Source organism: Lynx canadensis, chromosome B3 (assembly GCF_007474595.2).
Source record: "Lynx canadensis isolate LIC74 chromosome B3, mLynCan4.pri.v2, whole genome shotgun sequence".
NCBI lineage: Eukaryota > Metazoa > Chordata > Mammalia > Carnivora > Felidae > Lynx > Lynx canadensis.
Window position 1 is genome coordinate 144273294 of NC_044308.2, and position 24533 is coordinate 144297826.

The 24533-nt window shown below is 41.4% G+C and overlaps 1 protein-coding gene across 9 annotated transcripts in view; it reads left to right on the top strand.

Moving 5' to 3' along the window:
- MARK3 (microtubule affinity regulating kinase 3) overlaps positions 1–24533 on the top strand; it is a 116098-nt gene that overhangs the window by 58092 nt on the left and 33473 nt on the right. For 7 of the 9 annotated variants that reach the window (XM_030320071.1, XM_030320068.1, XM_030320069.1 and 4 more), the window contains 3 exons: positions 14440–14488; positions 17415–17480; positions 22237–22307. In XM_030320071.1, coding sequence (XP_030175931.1) covers positions 14440–14488; positions 17415–17480; positions 22237–22307 — 186 coding nt within the window. Of the gene's footprint in view, positions 1–12612; positions 12701–14439; positions 14489–17414; positions 17481–22236; positions 22308–24533 lie in introns of all 9 variants that reach the window. The other 2 variants (XM_030320075.1, XM_030320077.1) reach the window with 2 other exon arrangements.

The window sequence follows — 24533 nt, forward strand, 5'->3', positions numbered from 1 at the left end:
AAAATAAACGTTAAAAAAATTTAAAAAAAAAAATAAAATAAAATAAAATGCAAACCAAAATTGGAATATATCTAGACGTATTAACACTAATAAACTACATATCAGAACCTAAAGAATACTGTTTTTGATGCTCAAGAAAATTTGTAGCTTTATTTTTTTATTTTTATTTAAAAAAATTTTTTTTTTTAATTTATTTATTTTTGAGACAGAGAGCATGAACAGGGGAGGGTCAGAGAAAGAGGGAGACACAGAATCTGAAACAGGCTCCAGGCTCTGAGCTGTTAGCACAGAGCCCAACGCGGGGCTCGAACCCACGGACCGCGAGATCATGACCTGAGCCGAAGTTGGACGCTTAACCGACTGAGCCACCCAGGCGCCCCGAAAATTTGTAGCTTTAAACACTTTATTAAACAAGAAAGAATGACTATGAATACATTAAATATTAAACTAAGAAGAGGGAACAAAATCTTGGGAAGTATTAATAATAATGTAAGGAACTAATAAAGGCAGGAATTCACGAATTTGAGAAACAGAAGAAAAGAGAAATCTAAAGCTTTGGTTTTTGTTGTTATTTTTGAGGGGGGGATGAAAAGGGAGGCAATAAAAAGATAAACCACCTCATTACCTTAGGGAACTTAGTGGGGGAAAGGGAGAGAAAATACCAAGTATGGAATGAAGGGCATGGAAAAGACTAGATAGAGAAGAATTAAAATTATTACAAGGGAACCTTTTGTGTAAATAAATTAGAACCAACCTAAGAAATGGATAGTGTTTTAGGAAAACATAAGTTACCAAAATTAACTCTAGGAAAGAATCTATCTGCACCAGTAACTATAGAAGTAATTGAGAAAGTGGTAAAAAGGCCAGATGCACGCCTCAAATTGCCAAACCCAGGATTTCATGTTTGACTTCTTTCAAACCTTCAGTGAATAGATAGTACCATTTCTCTCCAGCTATTTCAGAACTTAAGAAAGAAGGGGAACTTCCTAACTTTTTTTTTTTTTAAACTTTTGAGAGAGAGCACAAGTGATCATGGGGCAAAGAGGGCGAAAGAGAGAATCCCATGAGGGGCAGAGACAGGGGAAGGGAGAGAGAAAGAAGGAGAGAGAGATCCCGCCAGGGGCAGAGAGAGTGTGGAGCCTGAAGTGGGGCTCAAGCTCACCCAATGCAGGGCTCAAACTCACAAACTGTGAGATCATGACCTGAACCGAAATCAGATGCTTAACTGACTGTGCCACCCAGGGGCCCTGGAAATTACTAATTCTTTTCTCAAATTTAGAAACACTATCAAAATGCATTGGAAAAAGGGAAGAAAACTACAGTTCAATATCACATCTATTAAAAAACCAGAAATTAAAAGTATTAGCATATAGGACTTAGAATTAAACATTAGTATATTTATCTTTGCTCCCTCCCCCCATTTACTAAATAGTGGTGAAGGAATTAAAAAAAGAAGTGACAGAATAGAAGACTAGCTGACAAAGAATTGAACCTAGTTTTGCCAGGTGGCATGCGCCCATGTGTGTGTTGTGTGTGTGTGATGTTTAATAGATTCAGCAACCCTGACTGAGCTGAAACCAAGCCCCTACCAGCAGGAGTTAAGGGTGGAGGTAGATAGAGACTGGTAGCAAAAAGCATCATGCTGAGTCATGCCACAGGATTCAGAACGCTGAGAAATAAGTTCTGACTCCTTTTGTGGGTGGAGTTACAAGTAGAACTGGAAACGGAAAGACTGGCCGAAAATTTGTGCCAGGGCCCTATGCCACCTTCTGCAGCCCGCCCAGTTAGGCATCTTCCCCTTCTCTGCCCTTGTAGATATTGGGCAGTTTTCTGAAGAGGGTGAATCTAAGAGCTTCTAGACTGGGGACCCCATACCTCAAACAGGGGCCCACCCTCTTTGCTCACTTCCCAGAACTTTGTTAGCCCCTTGTATATTGCCTGAAAAGGAAATAGGAGATTTCTTTTCTGGAAAAATTGACTTCAAGAAAATATAGATACGGGGCACCTGGACGGCTCATTCTGTTAAGCATCCGAGTCTTGATTTTGGCTCAGGTCATGATCTCAAGGCTTGTGGTTTAGAGCCCTACATTGGGCTCTGTGCTGATAGTGCCAAGCCTGCTTAGGATTGTCTCTCTCTGTGTCTCTCTGCCCCTACCCCCCTTAAAAAAAAGAAAAAGAAAAAGAAAGAAAAGAAAATACAGATACAGACATTTGAGTATTTTCTACTGAAGCTCTTTAATCTCTGCCCAGTCATCTTGTGGTCCAGCCCTCATATACGTAACACTTATTCCAGAGTTTTGGGGCTCTCTCTCTCTCTCTCTCTTTTTTTTTTTTAATGTTTATTTATTTTTGAGAGAGAGAGAGAGCACGGAGAAGGGGCAGAAAGAGAGAGGGTGACAGAATCCAAATCAGGCTCCAAGCTGTCAGCACAGCACTCAAATTTGCGAACTGTGAGATCACAACCTGAGCCTACGTCGGATGCTTAACCGACTGAGCCACCCAGGCACTCGCCCCTCTTTTTAATGTTTATTTATTTATCTTTGAGAGAATTTTTGAGAGGTGCCTCTCTTAAATATGGAAATATAGAAGGACAACCAGAAATCTCCAGATACTTGAGAATAACCAGAGACTAAAACAAACAGGAATGAAAAAGAAAAACTGGAAGAGTAAACTAGACTACTTAAAAGAAATGAAAAACTATAATTTGTGTTTTCAAAGATTTAAAAGAGAAAGAGAGTACAATAACAATCATTATATTTGTGAAAGAACATGATGCATTGAAAAAGGACCATTGAGGAAGGGTAATTTATGGTATTGGGAAGGAAGTCAATAAAAGGGTTGGAAAATAAAGTCAAAGAAATTTCTCAAAAAGTAACATAAAAATTCAAAGACTTTGAGAATGAAGGAAGATATGGTATAAAATTGAAGTATCTGGGGGTGCCTGGGGGGCTCAGTCGGTTGAGTGTCCAACTTCGGCTCAGGTCACGATCTCACAGCTCGTAGGTTCAAGCCCCGTGTCGGGCTCTATGCTGACAGCTCAGAGCCTGGAGGCTGCTTCTGCTTCTGTGTCTCCCTCTTTCTCTGCCCCAACCCACTTGCATTCTGTCTTTGTCTCTCTCAAAAAAATAAACATTAAAAAAATTTTTTTTTTAATTGAAGTATCTATCCAGGAGGTGTAGTTTGTGATTAAGAGGAGTGATAAAAAGAACTGACGATAGGAGAGGAAGTTATCAAGGAACGGCAAAAGGTAGTTTCCCAGAACCGTGTAATCTGAACTTCCAGACTGAGAGGCTTGGTGCCCAGTGCAAAATGACTAAAGGCCCACAGTATATCTAATGAATGCTAATGCAGCACAGATATTAAATCTCTGGTACCATTAAGATTTAAATACATCAAGGTTAAGGAGAATGAAGAGGAAAAATTAGGTCACAAACAGAATTGTACCAAATGGCATCACACTATTCTGCATTGTTGTGAGCTGGAAGATAATGGAGTGAGGCCTTTAAAATTCTGAGCGAACTGGATATTCACAGGCAAAGACTGAAATTGAACCCCTATCTTACACCACTGACAAAAATTAATTCAAAATGGATGAAGAACTTAAACGGAAGACCTGAACCATAAAGCTCCTAGAAGAAAACATAGGGAAAAGCTCTTGGACGTCAGCTTTGGCAATGATTTTTTGGGCATGACACCAAAAGCACAAGCAACAAAAGCAAAAATCAACTAGTGGAGAAGTTCAGGAAAAGAAACAGTCAACAAAATGAAAAGGGAACCCACAGAATAGGAGAAAATATTTGCAAGCCATATATCTGGTAAAGAATTAATATCTAAAATAGATAAGGAACTTCTGCAATTCAATAGTAAAAACAAAAAACCCGAATGATCTGATTAAAATGGGCAAAACCCTACCTTTTTTCAGTGAAGACATTGGAATAGACAGTAAGTCCATGAAAAGGTGCTCAACCTCACTCATCATCAGGAAAATGCAAATCAAAACCACAATGAGCTCTTTCTCACCTTGTATCTGTTAGAATGGCTGTCGCCAGAAAGGGATAAATGCTGGCCGGGTTGTGGAGAAGCGACGACCCTCGGGCACTCTTCATTGGTGGGAATGCAAACTGTTGCAGCTGCTGTGGAAAACAGTATGAAGAGTCTTCAAACAATTAACAGGACAGCCGCCTTACGATCTGGCAGTCTCCCTTCTGGGTGCACATCCATAGGAAATGAAGTCACCGTCTCAAAGAGATATCTCACCTTCACTAGCCAAGACATTAACATACAAAACAGATGGATAAAGAAGATGTGAGATCACACACACACACACACGCACACACACACTCATGCAGGAATATCATTCAGCCACGAAAAAGGAAATCTTGCTGTTTGAGGCAACGTGGATGGATCTCAAGGGCATTATGTTAAGTTAAACAAGCGAGATGGAAAAAGACAAATATTGTATGTTCTCACTTCTATGTAGAATCTTAAAAAACTGAACTCCTAGAAGCAGAGGGTAGGCAGTGGGGGGTGGGGGAAATGGGGAGAGGTGGATACAAAGGATACAACTTCCCGTTATGGGGCGCCTGGATGGCTCAGTCAGTGAAGCATCCGACTCTCGGTTTCAGCTCAGGTGGTGATCTCTCCGTTTTGTGAGTTCAAGCCCCGAGTTGGACTCTGCACGGACGGTGTGGATCCTGCTTGGGATATTCTCTCTCTCTCTCTCTCTCTCTCTCTCTCTCTGTCTCTCTCTCTCTGCCCCACCCCCACTTGCACTGTCTCTGTCTCTCTCAAAATAAATAAATAAACTAAAAAAAAAAAAAACTTCCCCGGTTCTAAAGATGGTTAGTGTCCAGGGATCTCACGTATAGCATGGTGTTTGGCGTTAACAATACCGTGTTGTATATTCGACGCTGCTGTGGACGTAGCACCACCATGACAACAATGAAATGGTAATTACGTGAGGCGAAGGGTGTGTTAACTGACTTCATTTTGGTAAAGATTTCACAAAATATAGGTGTTTCAGATCATTACATTTTATACCTTAAACTTTCACTGTGTCACATGTTAATTATATGTCATTGAAGCTGAGGGAGCATCTAGTGGCTCAGTCTGTTAAGGGTCCGATTCTTGATCTCTGCTCAGGTCATGATCTCCCAGTTCGTGAAATCAATCCCCAAGTCAGGCTCCACACTGAGCATGGAGTCTGCTTGGGATTCTCTCTCTCCCTCTCTCTCTGCCCCTCCCCTGCCCAAGCTCTGTCTCTGTCTCTCAAAATAAATAAACATCTTTTCAAAAAACACCTTTTAAAGTTGAGGGGAAACTTTTCTGGGAGAAAAATCTAATCTATTGGGTTTTTTTAATGTTTTTTTTGAGAGGGAGAGAGAGAGACAGTGTGAGCAGGGGAGGGGCAGAGAGAGAGGGAGACACAGACTCCCAACCAGGCTCCAGGCTCTGAGCTCCAAACTGTCAGCACAGAGCCTGACACGGGGCTCGAACTCATGAACTAGGAGATCATGACCTGAGCTGAAGTTGGATGCTTAATGGACTGAGCCACCCAGGAGCCCCAAGAAAAATCTAATATATAATTCTTTACCCAGCCAAACTGTCAATCACATGTGAAGACAGAATCAAATATTCTGGGGCATGCAAGGTCTTTTTTTTTTTTTTTTTTTTTTTTTATTTTTTTTTTTCAACGTTTATTTATTTTTGGGACAGAGAGAGACAGAGCATGAACGGGGGAGGGGCAGAGAGAGAGGGAGACACAGAATCGGAAACAGGCTCCAGGCTCTGAGCCATCAGCCCAGAGCCCGACACGGGGCTTGAACTCACAGACTGCGAGATCGTGACCTGGCTGAAGTCGGACGCTTAACCAACTGCGCCACCCAGGCGCCCCTGGGGCATGCAAGGTCTTAAAATTAACCATTTACTTACCCTCACTTGGGAACTATTGGTGGGATATACTTACCCTCACTTAGGAACCACAACAAGAGAGAATACCAAGAAAGAGACAAGTGTAGGATCCAGAACAGGAAATCCAACAGAGTGGGCCTTGAGAACAGGGCAGAGGCCTTCAAAATATGAATATCTATAAGGAAAAAAAATTACTTAACTGTGAAAGTATTTTGAAAGATTTACACCTCTGTCACAGAGTTTAAGGGTGAATTAGTAAAGTGAGGGATACATAGAAAACTTAAGTAAACAGGGACACCTGGATGGCTTGGTTGGTTCAGCATCTGACCTGATTCGGCTCAGGTCATGATCTCATGGTTCATGGGATTGAGTTCTGCATTGGACTTCGTGCTGATGGCATGGAGCCTGCTTGGGATTTTCTCTCTCCCTCTCTTTCTCTCAAAATTATTTATTTAATAAACTTAAACAAAAAAACTTAGGTGAACAAAATTACCAAGGAAGTTATTGGTTCCAAGAAAACCAAAAATAAATAAAAAAGATGGAAATGCATTCCATCCATGTAAATATTTATATAATGTAAACTGAATGATTTAGCCAAATGCTATCATAACTGATTAGGAAGAAGGAGGGAAGGGACATACCGTGGCGGGAGGACATAAGAGAGTGAAGTCTTCACTGCCCATATTAAGAAATCAGTAAAGGGGCACCTAGCTGGCTCAAACAGTTGAGCATCTAACTCTTGACCTCAGATCAGGTCTTGATCTCAAGGTCATGAGTTCAGGCCCCACATTGAGTTTCACACTGAGTATGTAGCCTATTTAAATTCAGTAGATAATGGGGTTGGGGAGGGGCTAAACAAATCCGTGAACAGCAGTGCAAGCAGGCTATTTAGAAGTAAGGCAGCAAATGGCCAGAGTTGAAAATGCTCGCTATAGTAGGTAGCTACAAGAAAACGTCTGAAATGGAAAATTAAGGAAGCATTACATTCTGGCTTTTTAGAAATAAGTAGGTAAACAGTAGGTGAAATAGCTAAAAAAGTTGGAAGGATTGCTTCTGGGAACTTCACAGAGAAGAGAGGCAAACAGAAGAGGGCAGGGATGAGTTTGGATAAGTCACCAACAGTGCCTGCCTTGGCAGACACAGGTCTTACTTCCTTAACTCCATAAAAGGTCATGCAAATCAGTGAACAGGAGTATATAATCTGTGGAAAATAATCGAAAGATATACTTAAGTAATTAATAGGACAGATGGTCAGTATTCAAGTAAAAATGTTCAACATCCTGTAGATACCATTTTCTCATCACTCAGATCTGCAAAAAAAACTAGTGATGCATAGTGTTGACAAGAGTGTAGAGAAATAGGAAACCGCATATTGTTGCCAATAGTGTAATGTATTTCAATCTAGTAATATAGCACTAACAAAGCTTTAAAGGTATGCATGCCCTTTGGGGGTGTCTGGCTGGTAGAACATGTGACTCTTGATCTTGAGGTTTTGAGTTTGAGCCCCACGCTGGGTTGTAGAGATTACTTTAAAAAATAAAATCTTAAAAAAAAAAAAAAGTGTGTATGCCCTTTGGCCCCCATTCGCTTTCTAAGACTCTACCTTGCCAGTACATTTGCATAAGTGTACAAGAATGTATATACAATAGTCCCCTCCTATCCAAGAGGGGCACGTTCCAAGACTCCCTATCTGAAACTATGGATAGTACCAAACTTGCATATACTACGTTTTTCCTATACACACACACACACCTATGATAAAGTTGAATTTACAAATTAGGCATAGTAAGAGTAGCAATAATGACTAATAAAGTAGAATAATAACAATGTACTGTAGTAAAGTTCTATGAATGTGGTCTCTCTCAAAACATCTTACTGTACTGTACTTCCCCTTCTTCTCTTGTGATGATGTGAGATAATAAAATGCCTAGTGATGAGGTGAAGTGAGGTGAGTGATGTAGGCATATGACAGCGTTCAGCTACTCCCGACCTTTTAACTATACATCAGAAGGAGCATCATCTGCTTTTGGACTGAGGTTGATCATAGGGAACTGAAACTGCAGATAAGGCCGGGGGGCGGGGCACTACTGCACAAGGATGTTCAGTTTAATGTTATAATAGCATAAATTTATTAGTAACCTACGTGACGTCAGTAAAATCCTAGTTAAATGCATTGTAATACACCCAGACGTGTCATATCCCCCCATCTTTAGACATCTCTTCCTGGGTAGGAGAGGTCATTGCTTTTGGCTAGTGTTGTTAGATGGTCTTTAATAATGCTGCTAATTACCTTATTTCCCTATCATCTGTTAACTTTCCTATTCTGTTCTTTATTTCAAGACATTTAATGTCAGGGTGGTTCTCAGAGCAACTGGAATCTCTGCCTGTCTTAAATTTTGCCTTATGGCACTGGCTGTCACATTTACTTGACTTCAGAGACTCTCCCTAGAAGACTCGCTTGCCTTTCACCCACCAGCAGCCTCCCACCCACATGGTGAGAAGGAATAGGATTTGCTCTTCTTGTTACCAGAGATCAAAACACAGCAATTTCCAGCTACCTTGTCTTTTTTAAGAATTCCCCTTTTAGCCAAAACAAAAAAACAAAAAGCTTTGTTCATTCTCAACCTTTTTTCTTAAAAATCAGATTAATTGGGGGAAGGGAGATTAAATACAGTTATGTGATTCAAAGTTCAAAGGACAGAAAAAAGTATAGAAGGAATGGTCTTCATTCAGCCCTTGACTTCCAGTCACCCTGATCCTGCTCCTGGGACAACCAGTAGCATCAGTTTCTGTTTGTCCTTCCAGAGATATTCCGTGTACAGAAAAGCGAAGACCTGTATTTTTCCTTTTTCACACCAATGCATTTTCTTCACAATTTCTTCATTAAACTCTGTGGGTTTTTGCCAGCCTCTCTCCCTTGGTTTTATCTGAGAGAGGCTTTGATTTATCCTTTCGTTGAGCAAAGCTGCAGGGAGCAGCGTAGTAAAACAGAGGAACAGAGATTCCTGCACAGTGAAGAGGAAGAGCAGGTATATCACCTTTCCGTCTTCCCTTCCTAAAGCACCCTTGAGATGCCCCAGGACCTGGTATGCTGTTGGTCAATAGATTCCCGGCCCCGCGTGTAGGTCTGTGGTAGGCATTAGACCCCGGTGTCCGGATCTCATGGTCTCTGGCTGCCTTGTCTGAGTCTCTGTTGTGGACCCCAGCTCTTTGAAATGTTTGCTTTTCGGTGTCTCTGTCTTTTCATTCTGCACAATTAGGCAGTGTTGCGTCATTCCAAGGATGTCATCTCTATGCTGGTAATTCTACAGAGTTTATCTCTAGCCCAGAATTTTTTCTTGAGGTCCGGACACACATACTATGCTGTGTTTGCACTGGCCTCCAGCACCCCTCGCACTGCTTGTCCGAAACCAGCTCAGTCTGCCCTGCTGTGCTGTGGCTCAGACCATCACATCTTCTCTGTCTCAGAGTGGCACCCGAGGTGTCAGCGTCCCCTTGGCCTCTGACTCCTTTACCCTCTGGATGTTTCTTGACTGTGTCTCCTTCTCTTTATCCGAGACTGCTAATAATTACTCGTGAATCTTAGATTTACAATACGGCTGTTTTCTATTAAAGAAGAAGGTGGTCATTATGTTTGCTTCATGATTTCTACCACCTAAGTTGTCGTTCAGCCTGTCACTCAGCTGCCATGAAAAGCACAGGCCGTCCACGTTACAGCCTGTTCCTCCTGTCTCGTACCTGTGTATCTGGAGAGGCGAGCCTTGACCCCAGTTTTATATGACCCCTTCCTCCCCACCCTTCAAGCTCTTTTTTTATGTTCTCACTTCATTTTACATTACTTGGTAAATTGTCTTTTTCCAAAGATCATTTCCGGACGTCCCAGGTCCTGGCTGTTGGGACATTTCTTTACTCTCTGGTGCTGTATATTTGGTGTCCTTGGTATTCTGATCACCAGGATCCTGAATCTTTGCCTTCGAACATGTTTGTTCTCCTGGGTGACCAGTTCCTAGAGGACATGGAGATGTTAGGAGGATGCAGATTAGTCACTTTATCCATTTCAGTGGTTTTTTCATTTTGTTTTTTTTACAACTAGCCTCTGCATAAGATTGAAAAGGAACATAGAGAAATACAGTAAATTAATATGGTAGAAATAGGTGATTTCTCTTCAAGTGTCCTTTTATAATAAAACTTTTTTTCTTTCTATAATCTATTTATTTTTTATAATTTACATCCAAGTTAGTTAGCACATGGTGCAATAATGATTTCAGGAGTAGATTTCAGTGATTCATCCCCTATGTATAACTCCCAGTGCTCATCCCAACGAGTGTCTTCCTCAATGCCCTTTACCCATTTAGCCCATCCCCCCACCCTTCCAGCAACCCTCTGTTTGTTCTCTGTGTTTAGGAGTCTCTTCTGTTTTGTCCCCCTCCTTGTTTTTTTTTTGTTTTTTTTTTTAATTTTTTTTTTTTAACGTTTGTTTATTTTTGAGACAGAGAGAGAGACAGAGCATGAACGGGGGAGGAGCAGAGAGAGAGGGAGACACAGAATCGGAAGCAGGCTCCAGGCTCTGAGCCGTCAGCCCAGAGCCCGACGCGGGGCTCGAACTCACGGACCGCGAGATCGCGAGATCGTGACCTGAGCTGAAGTCGGAGGCTTAACCGACTGAGCCACCCAGGCACCCCCCCCTCCTTGTTTTTATATTATTTTTGCTTCCCTTCCCTTATGTTCATCTGTTTTGTATCTTAAAGTCTTCATATGAGTGAAGTCATATGATATTTGTCTTTTTCTAATTTCGCTTAGCATAATGCCCTCTAGTTCCATCCACGTAGTTGCAAATGGCAAGATTTCAGTATAATAACAAAACTTTTAAAAGAATGCTGTACTACCCATCCCTCTGTCAGGCCCCATTCACCTTTCCTCTGGGTTTCACAGCGCTTCCCTCGGCATACCCTCTGCTGTAAGTCATGGGTTGTCTGTAGTAGATTAGTCGCCTACTGCTCTCCAACAAATCACTCCAACACTTAGCAACTTAAATGAAGCCATTTGTTATCTCACAGTTTCTGCGAGTCTTGTGTTAGGGAGTGACTTAAGGGGGTAGTTCTGTCCCAGGGGCTCCTGGGGAGTTTTGGTAGGAGCCACAGCTACAGGCATCTGCAGACTTGACTGGGGCTCTCAGCTCTGCTTCCAGAGGAGCCCTCTCACCTGGGCTTTGTCTAGGGGCTGCATTTCCCCACAGGCCATGGGCATGAGGCCTCAGCACCTTGCCATCTGGGTCTGTCCATCGGAGGGTTGAACATCCTCGTGACACACAAGCAAGTGATCTGTGAGACCTGGAGGGTGCCATGTGCCTTTCAGGACCTGGTCAATCTCTGAATGCCCCCCACCATCACTTCTGCCTTACTCAGTTCATTCAAAGCAGGTCACTAAGTATACCCCTCACTCAAAGGCAAGGATATTAATGTTCTATCTTTTGCAGGGAGGATTATCAAAGAATTTGTGGACACCACAAATTTTAGAATTAAAAAATATATCTTTAAAAAAAGAATTTTAAAACCACCATGCCTGGGATGCTTATTGAAAGAAAGATTCTCAGGGGCCTGGGTAGCTCAGTCGGTTGAGCATCCAACTCTTGGTTTCAGCTCAGGCCATGATCCCAGGATCCTGGGATTGAGCCCCACATCAGACTCCATGCCCACTCAAGATTCATTCATTCTCTCTCTCTCTCTCTCTCTCTCTCTCTCTCTCTCTCTCTCTCTCTCAAAGAGGGTGGGGGGCACCTGGGTGGCTCAGGGTTGAGTGTCCAACTCTTGGTTTTGGCTCAGATCATGATCCCAGTGAGTTTGAGGCTCTGAGCCTGCTTGGTTGGGATTCACTCTCTTCCTCTCTCTCTGTCCCTCCCCTGCTCACTCACACTTTCTCTGTCTCAAAAATAACGTAAAAAAAACGTTTGTTTGTTTAAGTACGATTCTCAGTCCCATTTCTGATCTAGCGAGAGGTAGGGCCCAGGGACCTGCAGTTTGCATATCCTTATGATTCTGATGCAGGTGACCTGAAAACCATGCTCGGAAATGCACTGTTCTGCCAGATGGATCCCTTGGTCTTCCTTAAATAGTCTTTTTTTTTTTTTTTTTTAATTTTTTTTTCAAGTTTTATTTATTTTTGAGAGAGAGCATGAGTTGGGGAGAGGCAGAGAGAGAGGGAGACACAGAATCCAAAGCAGGCTCCAGGCTCCGAGCTGTCAGCACAGAGCCCGATACGGGGCTCAAACTCACAGACCATCAGATCATGACCCGAGCTGAAGTCAGACGCTCAACCCACTGAGCCACCCAGGCACCCCCTTAAATAGTCTTAATTGGTCACGCCATATCTTTCCTCATGTGTCCACAGCACACTGAGCTCATTTTCTGCTGTAGACCTCTTGTTAAGTCCTGCACAAGTCTGGTTACTAAAGTGAGCTCTTGCCTTGGGCTCCTGGAATACTGCATCATCTTTTCCTGCTCCTTGGCCCTGAGTACTTTGTTTCAGTGCTGCACTGCCAGTAGGGATTTAAAACTGATCACCTTCATTTGACCTGCCCTCCTGCCAGCAGAACTATGAAACCACACTGCTTGGTGGTCAGTACGTGTGCCAGAGGAGTACTGTGTGCCAGGCTTGGTCTCAAGTACAGTAGTGAAAGGACACTGATGTGCCCCCTCCCCACAGGTCCACCAAAAGTGTGTCCTTACACTTGAAAGACATTGTAATGAGGAAGCAAACAGACCGCTATGATGTAAAACAAAGATCTTCTCAGGTGAGGTTTACAGAGGATCTGCCTGAGACTTCAAGGACAGAAAGAAGAGACTCTAAGGAAGGAAGGAGCTTTGTATGCTCTCCTACCTGAGAGGAGTCACAGGAGTTGGGGTGGCTGGAGCTGAGGTGGGAGGAGCAAGCCTGGGTTTCATTCGAAATGCAGTGTCCTAACTTGTTTTGGCTTTGTATCTAACTTGGAGCTCTTCTAATTTAGCAGTTGTGGAAATAACTGGGAGTTTCAGATTATATGCTACAAATTCAACTATAATGGATTGGAAAACAGGATTTCTATGTTGGCTTGACAGAGGGAAACTACAAACTCAAGCCTGAGTGGTAGTCAGGGTAGTTACTTCTCATCTCAGAACATAAAATGTGAGAATGACCACAGCAGCAACAGGAGAGATTTGTGTTGGAGAGAAAAGTGCCTTTAGAGATGACCCAGCCTTCAGGAAAGGAATCTTACTCTTCTGACCCCGTGTTTTTAGGCTCTGAGCTCGGTTTATAGGTCAGATACATCCATGCCCATCTCCATGCTCCTAGCTGTTAGGTGCCGATTCAATTCTAGATTAGATGTGGTGGGCAGGGCAAGTGCGGTAAGACCCCTGTGATTTCTCCCCAGATTCCTTTCCACATAGTCAGCTGCTCCTCCTTCCCAAGTTCTGCTCAGCCCATGCCTCTCATAGGTTATGGATACTGGGTGTTGGGAGACCTGGTTCTAGTAGCCCAGTTCCCTACAGAAAGAGAGCAGGACCTTCGGAGATCTTTTCCTCCCCTTTCCTGGTTTCCACCTGTTTGCAAGAGGGTGGAATAAGATGGTCTCTAGAATTGTTACTTTCTGAGATCTTCTGACACTAGCCAAGGCCGTACACTGTGCCCCTCTTCTGAATTTACAGCACATGTGTATACGACAGGTTAATATTTCTCCTTATTCTTCGTGATGGCTGGACAGCTCTCGGCTTGCCTGGGTAGTTTTTGTTATGTCATCTGCTGGGTTCACTTGTATGGCAGCATTCGGTTGACAAGTTGATGGGGCTGTCCTCTGTTGGAGCAGTGGCTCTTTTCCTACATACAGCCTTTCATCCTTAAAGAGGCTGGACTGGCCTCTTCATTTCATGCCAACATCATTCCAAGAGAGCAAGCCCTGATATTCAACCACTTATCCAGCCTTTTCTTCAAATTTGGTACTGTCCCACAGGCCAGAGCCAGAGCAGGTCACACAGCCCATACAAAAGCGTGAACATGCGAGACAGGGCTCAGTAGGATCACTAGGGTCACAGTCTGCCACAACTTCCATGCTAAATTACCTGCCTTCTCCAACAAGGATTTCCCAAAGTGGGTTTGTTCACAGTCTTCTTGTAGAATTACTTGGAATTATCAGTCGAATACACTTGTGATGTAGGTCTTTAGGACTGTACATGTATGGATTTGCAATATCTGCCCCTGGGTAGATACTGAATCAGACTAAGTTTCATCACAGACTGTTCTTGCCTAAATCGTCTCATGTGTTCAGGATAGCAAAATATAATGCAGATTGTTATATCATCCTCCTCTGGGACTTCTGCTTTTTCAGGAGATAAAACTGAAGCATTTATAGCTACCCTGGACTCTCATACTAGTGTTAGATGTGGACTGTTGAACGTTAGCAATGGATCAGTTATCTAAGAGATTTAAATTTGTATTACAACAGTGGAATAGAATGTTTAATAACCTGTGTTGGGGGATTATGTGTTTGTTTTTTAGCTCTTCAGAGAAGTAAGAATAATGAAGATTTTAAATCATCCAAACATAGGTACTTTCTGCTTTCTTAAATACTTTTGGGTCTAAATGCATTCCATTTTGTGTCTAAACATACATCCCAGGAGTGGTAGGAGATTCCTTCCTTCCTCCCAGCCCAGGTACACTTTTCGTAAAATCTGTGTTTATACAAATTTTTGATCATTTGTATTAAGTTTTTGAAATTGCTGAAGACAGTCAAAAGCTTAGGTATTAAACACTTGAATTTAAAACTTAATTGCAGTAGAAACATCTGTAATCAGATTATAATTTTCTAATTTTTAATGCATATTAGAACATAACGTAATTTTATTTCATAGAGAAGGGAATTATAAGTCAGAGTTAAGGTTTCAAAGGTATAACAGTTTTTGCCATGGCATTGTTCTTAAGAAATTATTTGTATATTGAGTTGTATTTTTAAAAATACAGGATACCTGCTATTTAATGGAATTTTGATAGGAATTGTTCTGTTCAGTACAAATTTGTGTTATGTGCCCTTTGTGTGCATAGCTTTGTGCTAGGTGGGATGAGGTGGGAGTGAAAAAGGTAGAGGGGCACCTGGCTGGTTCAGTCAGTAGAGCACACAGCTCTTGATCTTGGAGTCATGGGCTCAGGCCCCATGTTGGGTGTAGAGCTTACTTAAAAATAAGTGAGTGAGTAAGGATGAGGAAGGGCTGTGGTCCTGCTCTCATCATAATTGTTGGAACAAGGCAAACGTATGCAAATTACTTAGTATTTTGTATATACATCTCAATGAAAGCTTGATCCCACATATAACATAATAGAGCTCTTTTAAAATAATACTTTTTTTTGCACAATGCTATCTCCTACAATCTAAAAATATTATTTCAAGAGTGAAATAGCTGTTAAGACAGCCACTTGACAGCCAACTTAATATCAAAATCAGTTCTAGGAAGGAGAAGGGATGATATTTGATGCTAAGGATACCCTTTCAAGAATTCTTTTTTTTTTTTTTTTAATTTACATCCAAGTTAGTTAGCATATAGTGCAATAATGATTTTAGAAGTAGAATACAGCGATTCATCCCCTACGTATAACACCCAGTGCTCATCGCAACAAATGTCCTCCTTTAATGCCCCTTGCCCATCTAGCCTGTCCCCCCACCCAGGACCCCTCCAGCAACCCTCAGTTTGTTCTTTATATTTAAGAGTCTCTTATGTATCGTCCCCCTCCCTGTTTTCACATTACTTTTGCTTCCCTTCCCTTCTGTTCATCTGTTTTGTATCTTAAATTCCACATATGAGTGGGAGTGATATTTGTCTTTAATTTCACTTAGTATAATACCCTCTGGTTCTGCCCATGTTGTTGCGACCCTATCAAGAATTCTTAAGGCATAAGAATAGAAAATAAAATGGAGCCACAGGAGGGAAAAGCTTACACCCTGTTTCATCAGGTCTAAGCCACATTATTTAAAAGGCATTATTAGTTTCACATACTGCTAAGGAAAAAAAATGCTACCAAGTCATCATCTTATTATTAGTGATATTAGTTAAAATGTGAAAATCTTAGAATCAATAAATATATGTTAGGAGAAGTAGAACAAGGAATATAATAGTGGGAAGAAAACATTTCCTTACTTTTCATTTCAGCCCTTTGTGGTTAGCTAACTCTCGATTTCAGATTCCAGCTTTGCACCAAATAACCAATCACAGCAGCCTAGAACTTGCTAACTTAAACATATTTTGTGTTTTATTTAGTTAAATTGTGCCCTGATTAGACTTCTCTCTACTTACTCCTAAATAACATATCTTTGATAATAGGTATGAATTTCTAAAATTTTAAATTTGTATTGGATTCAGAGAGCTTTTGCAGAAGAGCCAGTATTTGCATTGATAATGTTGATGGTTTACCAGCATATATGCCTTAAATTTCTTTAAATTCTTTTTCCTGACAACCTGAATATAACATTTTAGAAATGATACAACTCCTAAAGCCAAGACTACACTATATGTTAACTAACTTGAAAATAAATTAAAAAAAAAAAAGAAATGATATAATAGTTTTATTCATCAGCTCAACAAACATTGCATACTATGTTAGGCACTTTATTTGGTCTGATGCTCTATATTAAAGTATCAGAAAATAGTCTGCAGTAAAAGAGACTAGCACACCCTCCCCCTTTTTTTGGTAAGTTGAACTTTCAAGTATGCATTACCAAAATAAAGTAGATATGGAAAAAGTGATTCAGTAGTTTTAGGCATGTACTTCAGTTTGATTTTTAAATGTGTATATTTCTGATTGATTTGATTTGGTTTGGTAAATTAGCAGTAATAGAAGTATTATTTTTATCTGTAACAAGAGACTGCTATAGCGCAGTCACATTGACCCATTGTAAATAATTCTTTAAAAAGTTCTTTTCAATTAATGATAGCATAATCCCTTCTAATATTTTCCATCTCTGGCTGCAGAATAGTAACAAAAGAACCTTCTTCTCTGAGAACAAGTGAACAGAAATCTCACGTGGAATTGTTCTGTATACCCTTAAAGCCATAATGACAAGTGAACAGACTTAAACTTGGAGGAGTAGAGTAGATCTAAGCAGCTCCTGCAGGTTAGATGTGAAATAAGAACTCTTCCTGAGGGGAAAGGCGGAGCTGCTGGGAAGGCAGGCAGCTAGCCAGTGTAGACACAGCACAGGATGAGGATGGAGGAGATATGCACAGGTGCACTGCCTAGGCTGCTGAGTGCATGCCAGAGTCACATCACTTGAGCACCCAGAAATTGTTCTTATGGAATTCCATGCTTTTAAAAGTCAGTTGTTGTGTGTGATAAAATTCCCAAAGAATATTCTCTGAAGAAGGCCAGTTATAAAAATCTTTAACCGGGAAAAAGTTACCGTTCATAGTTACAGTTTATATGTACATTGTATATGCATAAAGACATTTGTTTCTTTTTTTCCTGTATTCTTTCCCCTCCCCCAGTGAAGTTGTTCGAAGTCATTGAAACTGACAAAACACTGTACCTAATCATGGAGTATGCAAGCGGAGGTAAGAATTTTAAAAGGTTTTTCTTCCTTTCTCCCTTTTAGAAGAATGCGCAACCACACTGCCCATATGGATGATTGTTCGGGTTTCGTTTACCGTCCAGAGTTGTAATACAGCAGCAGGGGATCAGGAAGGAAAGCTGTCTTGGCTCTTCTGTGGGTTGCTATTAAGTACTTCACTATTAGCATTAATAAGTGATGATATCCAAAACTTGGATTTTTTTATTGTTGCAAGATGTACATAACATAAAATTCAGCATTTTAAGTGTACAGTTCTGTGGCATTCAGTACATTGACATTGTTGTGCAACCGTGACCACCATCCATCCCCAGAACTTTTCATTTTCCCAAACTGAAACTCTGTCCCCATTAAACACTAACCTCCCTCTCCTCCTCCCCAGCCCCTGGCACCCCCCATTCTTCTCTCTGTCTCTATGAATTTGACTCCTCTTAGGGACCTCATAGGAGTGGAATCATACAATACTTCTGTGATTCGTCTGTTCCACTCAGCACAATGTCCTCAAGGTTTATCCATGTTGTAGCATGTGTCAGAATTTCCTTCCTTTTTAAGGTTGAATAATATTCCATTATGTATATACATACATACACCACATTTTGTTTATTTTAAGAACTTGAATTTTTAAATATATCAGTGCCTTAGCCTGTTTGAAATAAATGTGTACTGTATATTGGATGGTTTTCTTTATCAGATAATAATGTCATTGGTGTTCCTCTTTCCCAAGGCCAGAAATGGTGGTTGCAGTGCATACATTTAGATTTTCCTTAAAGATTAAGGATTAGTCATTTTTTGCCTACAGGGTTGTATACATATAGCCATTTTTCTGAAATGCATGTATATAACTATTGTCTTTTACAAAGATTGTCATTTTGGGGTTGAGGTTGGGTTAGGCTTGTAGTTTTTGGACCACATGTGAGTCTCCTTGTCTTTCGACGGCAGAAGCTTTCTTACTGGTCCTTGCATGCTCCTACCTCTACATAGTGCCCGGCACATAGCAGATACTCAGCAAATAAGAACTGAGCTGCATTTATGAAATTACAAATTACTGGGGACATATTCTGCTTAACTCTGCAGTATAGCTTTGACTGTTTTGATTACAGTAGAGTTTTATTTTATTGTTAGCACTTTGATCAGTCAGAAAATTGAGTCACAGCCTCTTTGCAATGAAAAGATTGTCAACCTGTTGTGGGCAAGAATGAGTTTACAATAGGCAAACCTTTGACACTACTTTTTTGTACCCCTAATTCAGTATTAGTTGTCTGATTTAGAGTTTAAATGTTTGATTTGAGAATTATTTGGGATTTTCCACAATTAAGGAGTAGTAGGAAGAACTGAAACTTAATTGCAGAACCAAAAATCTATATGGAATTCTAATGCTTTCTACTTGTGTTACAGAATTATGTTCATAACCTTTTCATTGGTGTAGCTTCTGCAGCGCACAAGTGCTTTCTCTTACCTGATCTCCTTTGACCTTCACAATGACTCCTTGATGTGGCCAGGCAGTGAAGGATGGGCTTTTTACCCTTGAAGAAATGGAGGCTGGGAAGTCATTGTGGTCACGCTGTCAGGCCTGGAGCCCGAGCCTTCTGACAGTCGATAGCCTCTCCTGAGTGGTCAGTTGGTCGTGGCTTTCTGTTCCCATGTATTTTAGGGGTCATAGAGATTGCTCTTCTGTAGGGGCAAGGCAAAAACATCTTAGAAACATCCACTTTTAGTAGAAAGAGGGTGGGCTTTTAAAAACACAGACGTGGGGTCAGTCCAGCCAGTGCCTCTCATTGACAGTGTGACCTGATAAATTAACATGTCTCTGAGCCTCTTAGTGGACATGCTAACACAGCCCTCCTTTGAGGGCTCAGTGCGGGGCTCAGCGCTGTAACGGGCACTGTTCATTGGTGATGTGGTTTTCTGGCTTGGGCTGTTTTAATCAGCTCAACAAAGCACTGTCTCCAGGACATCTGTTTTATTGTTGATACATTTGCCATTTGGAACAACCCAGAGTTTCATAAATTGACTACCTACTCCTCCCTAGCCTGGTATTTTTCAGTTTGGTAGAATCATAGAATTTTAGAATTGGAAGGAATCTTAGAAGTCATCCAAGGTAACTGCTTAATTTTTAAAGTAAATTAATTTACTTAATTTAAAGTAATTTTGGGGGGGCGCCTGGGTGGCTCAGTCAGTTAAGCGTCCGACTTCAGTTCAGGTCGTGATCTCACAATCTGTGGGTTTGAGCCCCACATTTTTTTTTTAATGTTTATTCATTTTGAGAGAGAGAGAGACAGAGCATGGGGCGGGGGGAGGAGCAGAGAGAGACACAGAATCCAAAGCAGGCTCCGGGCTCCGAGCTGTCAGCACAGAGCCTGACGAGGGGCTCAAACTCACGAACTGTGAGATCATGACCTGAGCCGAAGTTGGACGCTTAACTGACTGAGCCACCCAGGCGCTCCCACAAAAAAATTTTAAGTAATTTTTAAAGTAAATCTCTGATAGGTTGTTCTATGCCAGCAGCGCCACTGCTAGGTGGTGGCAGGACCTGAGCTAGGACGAAGGGCTTCCTGTCAAACTGCATGGTCCCTCCCTGACCTGGGTGGGGAGAGCCACTATTTGCTCTCTTTTTCCTAATAAATTGCCTTTTGAGCTTTTCAGTTTAGCTACTTAATCTGAGTGCTAATACGCTTTTAATGAGGAAAATAAAGAGATCTGGGTTGAATTCCTGATTTATAAGTTGAATTCCTGATTTGTAACTTAGTAATTGTGAATGTGACTTCATGGTTCCAAATCTCTTAAGAGGTTTATAATTTATAAATTTTGAATTTATTTTTTTTTTTAATTTTTTTTTCAACGTTTATTTATTTTTGGGACAGAGAGAGACAGAGCATGAACGGGGGAGGGGCAGAGAGAGAGAGGGAGACACAGAATCAGAAACAGGCTCCGAGCCATCAGCCCAGAGCCTGACGCGGGGCTCGAACTCACAGACCGCGAGATCGTGACCTGGCTGAAGTCAGACGCTTAACCGACTGCGCCACCCAGGCGCCCCGATATAAATTTTGAATTTATAAAAATACTATTTTAAAACTATATTGACAGACCTTTCTCCATGTTACTCTACAACAACTAGTGGGTTTAATTAATCCATTAATTTTTTTAAGTCAAAACCGTTTTTCATAGGATATGCACATATCTTTAGTGGTTTTCACTTTTTAACCACTTGTTTTGACATTGTATACTGTTCTGCAAATAGAAAGGTCATTCGCTTAGAAAATGCTGACATTTTACTTAGCTGACATTTAACTTCATAATTCATCATAGTTAACACGAATCGTGTAGTGTAAATTAACATTATGTAATGCCTTTGAAAAGATCATTATGCAGTCAAATGAGAACTTGAAAATACAGTATTTATGCCCATCCATTATTTAAAAATGTTTCAGTCAGGGCTAGAAGCTTAGAAGTTGGAGATATTAATGTGCAATTCAGAGCACTTTTTCCCCAGAAGTATTTGTTATGTTCTGAAACTAAGCATTTTTTAAGTATAAAAATCTTTTAGTTGAAAGTTGTCACTAAGCTGATGGAAATATTCTTTATTTGTATGAAGTAGATGGGATGCTTTCCCAAACACATTTTATGTCTAATTTGCTAAATTAATACCCTTTTCTGTTGATTTGAGGTATTGTTTCTTTATTCCAAATTGATAAGCAATTGGCAATTCTGATACATTTTCTGTAGTGTCACCTTTTTGCTGAGGAACCAATACTGTGTAAACTACCAGCCAGACGTCCACCAGCACATTCTGTTGGCTCGAACTTCCTGCCGCATCCTGACTACCACCACTTCCCACTGAGGCCCAGCCTCCCTCATTCTTGCCCTGATTACTGCGCTACGCCCACTTGTCCTTCCCTTCTTTCCCCAACCTTCCCCAACCCTCCCCCCAGCCACAGTGACCCTTTTAAGGGGTCAGTCATTTCACACTCTCCCCTGCTTCTCCTCTTACTCAGAGCAAAGCCTGCGGGACTCTTACGACCTCACCCCTTCTTCCCATCTCTGTGCCCTTCCCCTTGTTCATGGTTCTTCGGCCACATGGCTTCCTTGTTCTTTGCCCGGACTCTTTCTCCCAGACAAGGACGTTGTCCACCCCGACAGTAGTCAGCAAAGCACTTGCACATGCACACACACTTTCTGCGTACTTCCCCGCGTCTGCTCCACCGTCCTCGTCAGCCAAGATGCTCTTCGCCTGTTTACTGATTGTCTCTCCCTGCTAGACTGTAAATTCTCCACGAGGAAAGGGACTTCGCTCTGTTCACTGCCGTCTTTCCCCAGAGCCTAGAGCAGTGCCTGGCAACTAGTAGGCGCTCAGTAAATACTTCTGGAAAGAAGGAAGAAAGGAACTGCTTTTATCATAATCCTACAATGAAGGTGTCATCCTCTTTTAACACAAATCACTTTCCCATGTTAGTTTTCAGTTTTTGTGAAAGCACATTGAAAGCATAATGCTTAAAACAAAAGTTGTATAAACATAAGAGATTTTAATTGTAAGCGTTTTCTCTAGCTTAAAGATTTTATCAATGAACCTTTTGCCTATAGTTAAACTTAAGGATAACTTAGTTCAAAATCCACGTTTCTGTTTATCTTCAAACCTGGATTTAAAAATAAAAATTAGAGCATTCCTAAAAGTGAAATATCAATTTATAGGAAAATTAGTGCTCCAAAGTAGGACTTCTGCTTACTTTCATTTTTCTCAATTTTAGGTGAAGTGTTTGACTATTTGGTTGCACATGGAAGAATGAAGGAAAAAGAAGCAAGAGCTAAATTTAGACAGGTATGAATTGATGCACCTCCAGTTTATTAATTTAATAAAGTTATCTTGCTTAAACCCTGAAGCAAAGAGTGTTTGCCTCAATAAATGCTTATAAGTCCCATTGGATGGAGCAGGGGGTTGGCCATTCGGGTCAACAAAAATTCATTAAGTGCCTTTCATGCCTAAGGCACTGTGCTAGAAATGACTGTGGGTTCTATTTCTAGCTTTATCAGAATTTTAGTCTCACGCTTAACCTTACTTTTGACAGTTGAGCCTCAAAAATCTAGTCTTTCAAAACACCTATGATTGCATTAATTAAAACCATCTCCCGGTTTTTAGCAAGAGGAGTATCACAGTCCCACAGTTCATTATTAGTTTTGTCTTCACCCTGCTCTTCAAAGACACATTCATTTTATTTTTTTAAGTTTATTTATTTATTTTGAGAGAGGGAGAGGGAGAGAACGAGCTGGGAAGGGGCAAAGAGAGAGAGGGACAGAGGAGCCGAAGCAGGCTCTAGGCTCTAGGCTCTGTGTTGGCAGCACAGAGCCCGACGCGGGGCTCGAACCCACGGACCGTGAGATCAGGACCTGAGCCGAAGTCGGATGCTTAACTGACTGAGCCACCCAGGTGCCCCAAAGACACGCTCATTTTAATAAGCAGGTTTTAAATAAAAAGGTGACCTAACTTCCCTGTTTTTATTAATCATAATCACTACTTACTGATGGATCATTACCTACCGGATATTGGGATAAGTGCTTTATCTACATTAATGTGAATCTTGCTGCAGCCTTTGTGAATTAAGGGGTCTTGTGCTCATTTGCTAAAGATAAGGAAACTGAGGCACAGGAAGATTAAATAATTTGCCCAAAATATGACGTCTGGAACCAAAACCAAGCAAGGGGCGCCTGGGTGGCGCAGTCGGTTAAGCGTCCGACTTCAGCCAGGTCACGATCTCGCGGTCCGTGAGTTCGAGCCCCGCGTCGGGCTCTGGGCTGATGGCTCAGAGCCTGGAGCCTGTTTCCGATTCTGTGTCTCCCTCTCTCTCTGCCCCTCCCCCGTTCATGCTCTGTCTCTCTCTGTCCCCAAAATAAATAAACGTTGGGAAAAAAAAAAAAAAAAAAAAAAAAACAAAACCAAAATATGACGTCTGGCAAGTAGCAGACCTGCCAGTGATTCAGACCCAGGTCCTCTGACTCAAAAACTCAAATTCTTAATCGTTATATTCTCCTATTTTTTTAGATTACAAATCAGGCAACTCTGTAAAGCGCCAGAGAGTAAATATTTCAGGCTTTGTGGGCCACACAGCCTGTGTCACAGCCATTTAACTTGACTGTTGTAGCACAAAAACAGCTGTAGGCAGTTTGTAAAAGAATATGCTCCAACGAATGTGTTCCAACAAAACTTTATTTACAAGTGGTGGATCAGATTTAGCCTGAAGGCCATGATTTGCCCATCCTTGATATAGACACAGAAAAGGAGCAGGATACTTTACCGCATTTATTCCTCCCTCCCTCCCTCCCTCCCTCCCTTCCTTCCTTCCTTCATTTAATTAAATGTTTCTTATTTTTGAGAGAGAGAGAGGGAGACGCAGAAACAGAAGCAGGCTCCAGGTTCTGAGCTGTTAGCACAGAGCTCGACGTGGGGCTTGAATCCACAAACTGTGAGATCATGACCTGAGCTGAAGTTGGACGTTTAACTGACTGCGCCACCCAGGCACCCCCTTTACTGCTTTTAAACTAACTCTGTACTGGGGCACGTGGGGAGCTCAGGCAGTTAAGCGTCTGACTCTTGATTTTGGCTCAGGTCATGATCTGACTGTTCCTAGGATCGAGCGCATGAGGCTCTATCCTGCTTGGGGTTCTCTCTCTCTGTCTCTCTCTCTCTCTCTCCCCCTCTCTCCCTCCCTCCCTCCTGCTCTCTCTGCCCCTCCCCCACTCACATGTACGTGCACTCTCTCTGTCAAAACAAATAAAAACATTAAATTAACTCTGTACTTCACTAGACATCAATCAGTTCTGTATTTAGACGGCAGTATGGCCTCGTTTCAGAACCTTTAATTTTTTTGTTTTATTTATCTATAAGGTTGCCACAGTAGAGGTATAGACAGTAGTCTTTAAAGATTTCATAATATTTGGAAAGACAATTTTAGTTGATTTTCCGGATTTCTTTTAACAGTTGCCTCTTTTGCTTAGTCTGGTATTTACAGTTAAGAACTTGCTACTCAGATTAACTTCTGTTCCTTAAATT